The 1,636-nt window shown below is 46.3% G+C and overlaps 1 protein-coding gene across 1 annotated transcript in view; it reads left to right on the forward strand.

Moving 5' to 3' along the window:
* Positions 1-1,243, forward strand: part of LOC311584156 (uncharacterized protein) — a gene marked incomplete at its 5' end in the record, with an annotated part of 22,307 nt that extends 21,064 nt beyond the window's left edge. Inside the window, one exon of the mRNA XM_084758276.1 lies at positions 644-1,243. Within this exon, the coding sequence (XP_084614402.1) occupies positions 644-714 (71 nt within the window). The 3' untranslated portion in view covers positions 715-1,243. The remainder of the gene's footprint in view (positions 1-643) is intronic.
* Positions 1,244-1,636: the final 393 nt, after the last annotated feature.

Consider the following 1,636-nt stretch of genomic DNA (forward strand, 5'->3'; position numbering starts at 1 on the left):
GGGATAAAGCGCGGGTCCGAGATAGTGGGGATGTTTTCAGTCTGATTCCTTTCCCCAGTGACATCTGAGTGGAAAATATCGTGGGGATCCTAATCCTGGGATGTCCTTTCTCCTGACTCCCATTGGCTCCACGAAATGGTGTAGAACTCCAAACCTGTTACTGGCGCTTTATTTACAATGCTTTAAGTACCACAGTCATTCGGACACTTTGGGCTTGCCTGGAAAGCCGGACTTGTCGTTCTGTCATCAGTGTGTATATGGGGGTGGGGCATGGAGAGGTATCTCTCCAGTACGGTGGCTGCCCTGAAGGTGTTGGCTTGTGGGCCGGCCTGCCCAAGGTTTTAGAGGCGGGGGAGGGGACCAGCGGAGAGCACCGCAGTTGATTCTCCTTTGCCAGCTGGTTCCTGTGCTGGGAAGGAGGGAGTCTGCCCTCTTCCACCTCCTCAACCTCCCTCCTTGTGTTCTTCTTTAAAAAGCCAGGTGGCGCCAACTCCCAAATCGTTCAGTAGCGGAGGGTTCCTGGGCTGGCTCAGAGAGATCGAGGGGGCGGGTGGACCCTCACGGCTGGGGCTGGCGCTTTCTCTCCGCCTCTGCAGACACTGGTTTGCTTTTCTCTTTTTTCTTCTCCTGCACCCCTCGCAAGATGCCGACAAGCCCAAAGGAGAGCAGAGTGTCCTGTGTGCCACATGGAGCTCGGGGAAAGGAAATGATTAAAGCCGTGAGGTTTCCTGGCTCTTCGTGGTGTTTACGGTGGGTTTTGATTTGGGAAGAGAGCGAGGAGAGGTTAGGGCCGGTTGCCATCTGCCAGCGTCCTAAGTCTGTCTGTGTTGCAGATGACATGGGGGGCGGTTGGGTACCCGCGTTCGGCGTGCACATTCCGAGTGGGTGCAGAAGCGTGTCTCCCAGTGTTTTGTGTGGTGTCCTACGAGGCAATACACGTGTGTTTATGAAGAAGAGATCTTCCAACTTCAACAGAGTTTCAGGTTTTTTTCACAGGACACCTGAGGGGCTGCATCTTTCTAATATGCACACGTTTCTTTTTCAAACGCCATTTATTTTCTGTAATGTTTCCAGTCTTCGTATATTGTATATTAACAGGGGTAGGGGAGAAAACCCACGATTAAACACTTATACTGATTAATTTGATTTAAACCAAACTCTATTGAATGAAAATGTTTGTTGAAATTTGGAAAATAATTAATGTTGTCATGACATTTGGCCATTGCGGCTGTAGACAGTCATCATCAAGTTTGAAGTTAAGATAAATTTAATAAAATAATTTTTTAAACGCATTGGAATGTTGTGGGAATAGAATTGTCATATGATCTATAGCAATTTTAGGATTTTAATTCACATGACAGAAAAAACATACATCAACACATAAAGAACTCAGCAACATTAATAAGGACATGTGTTGTTGATTTTTTTTTAAAATAATGCTGGTTGTATGTTTATGGCAATGTACACTTTGGAGCAGTGTCTTTCTTCCTTTTTCTCTTTGTTCTTTTAGAGCAGGTTGTCAGCAATTAGTTCATCTTGAAGTCAATACTGTGGGGAGCAATAGCTGAAGTCAGACATTTTGAAAAGGGTCTTGATATCGTTAGAGTTGCTGGTAGAATGGTTCCGGGCCAAGGAG

The sequence above is a fragment of the Acomys minous genome (genome assembly GCF_964271855.1).
Source record: "Acomys minous genome assembly, chromosome: 15".
NCBI classification, from domain to species: Eukaryota; Metazoa; Chordata; class Mammalia; order Rodentia; family Muridae; genus Acomys; species Acomys minous.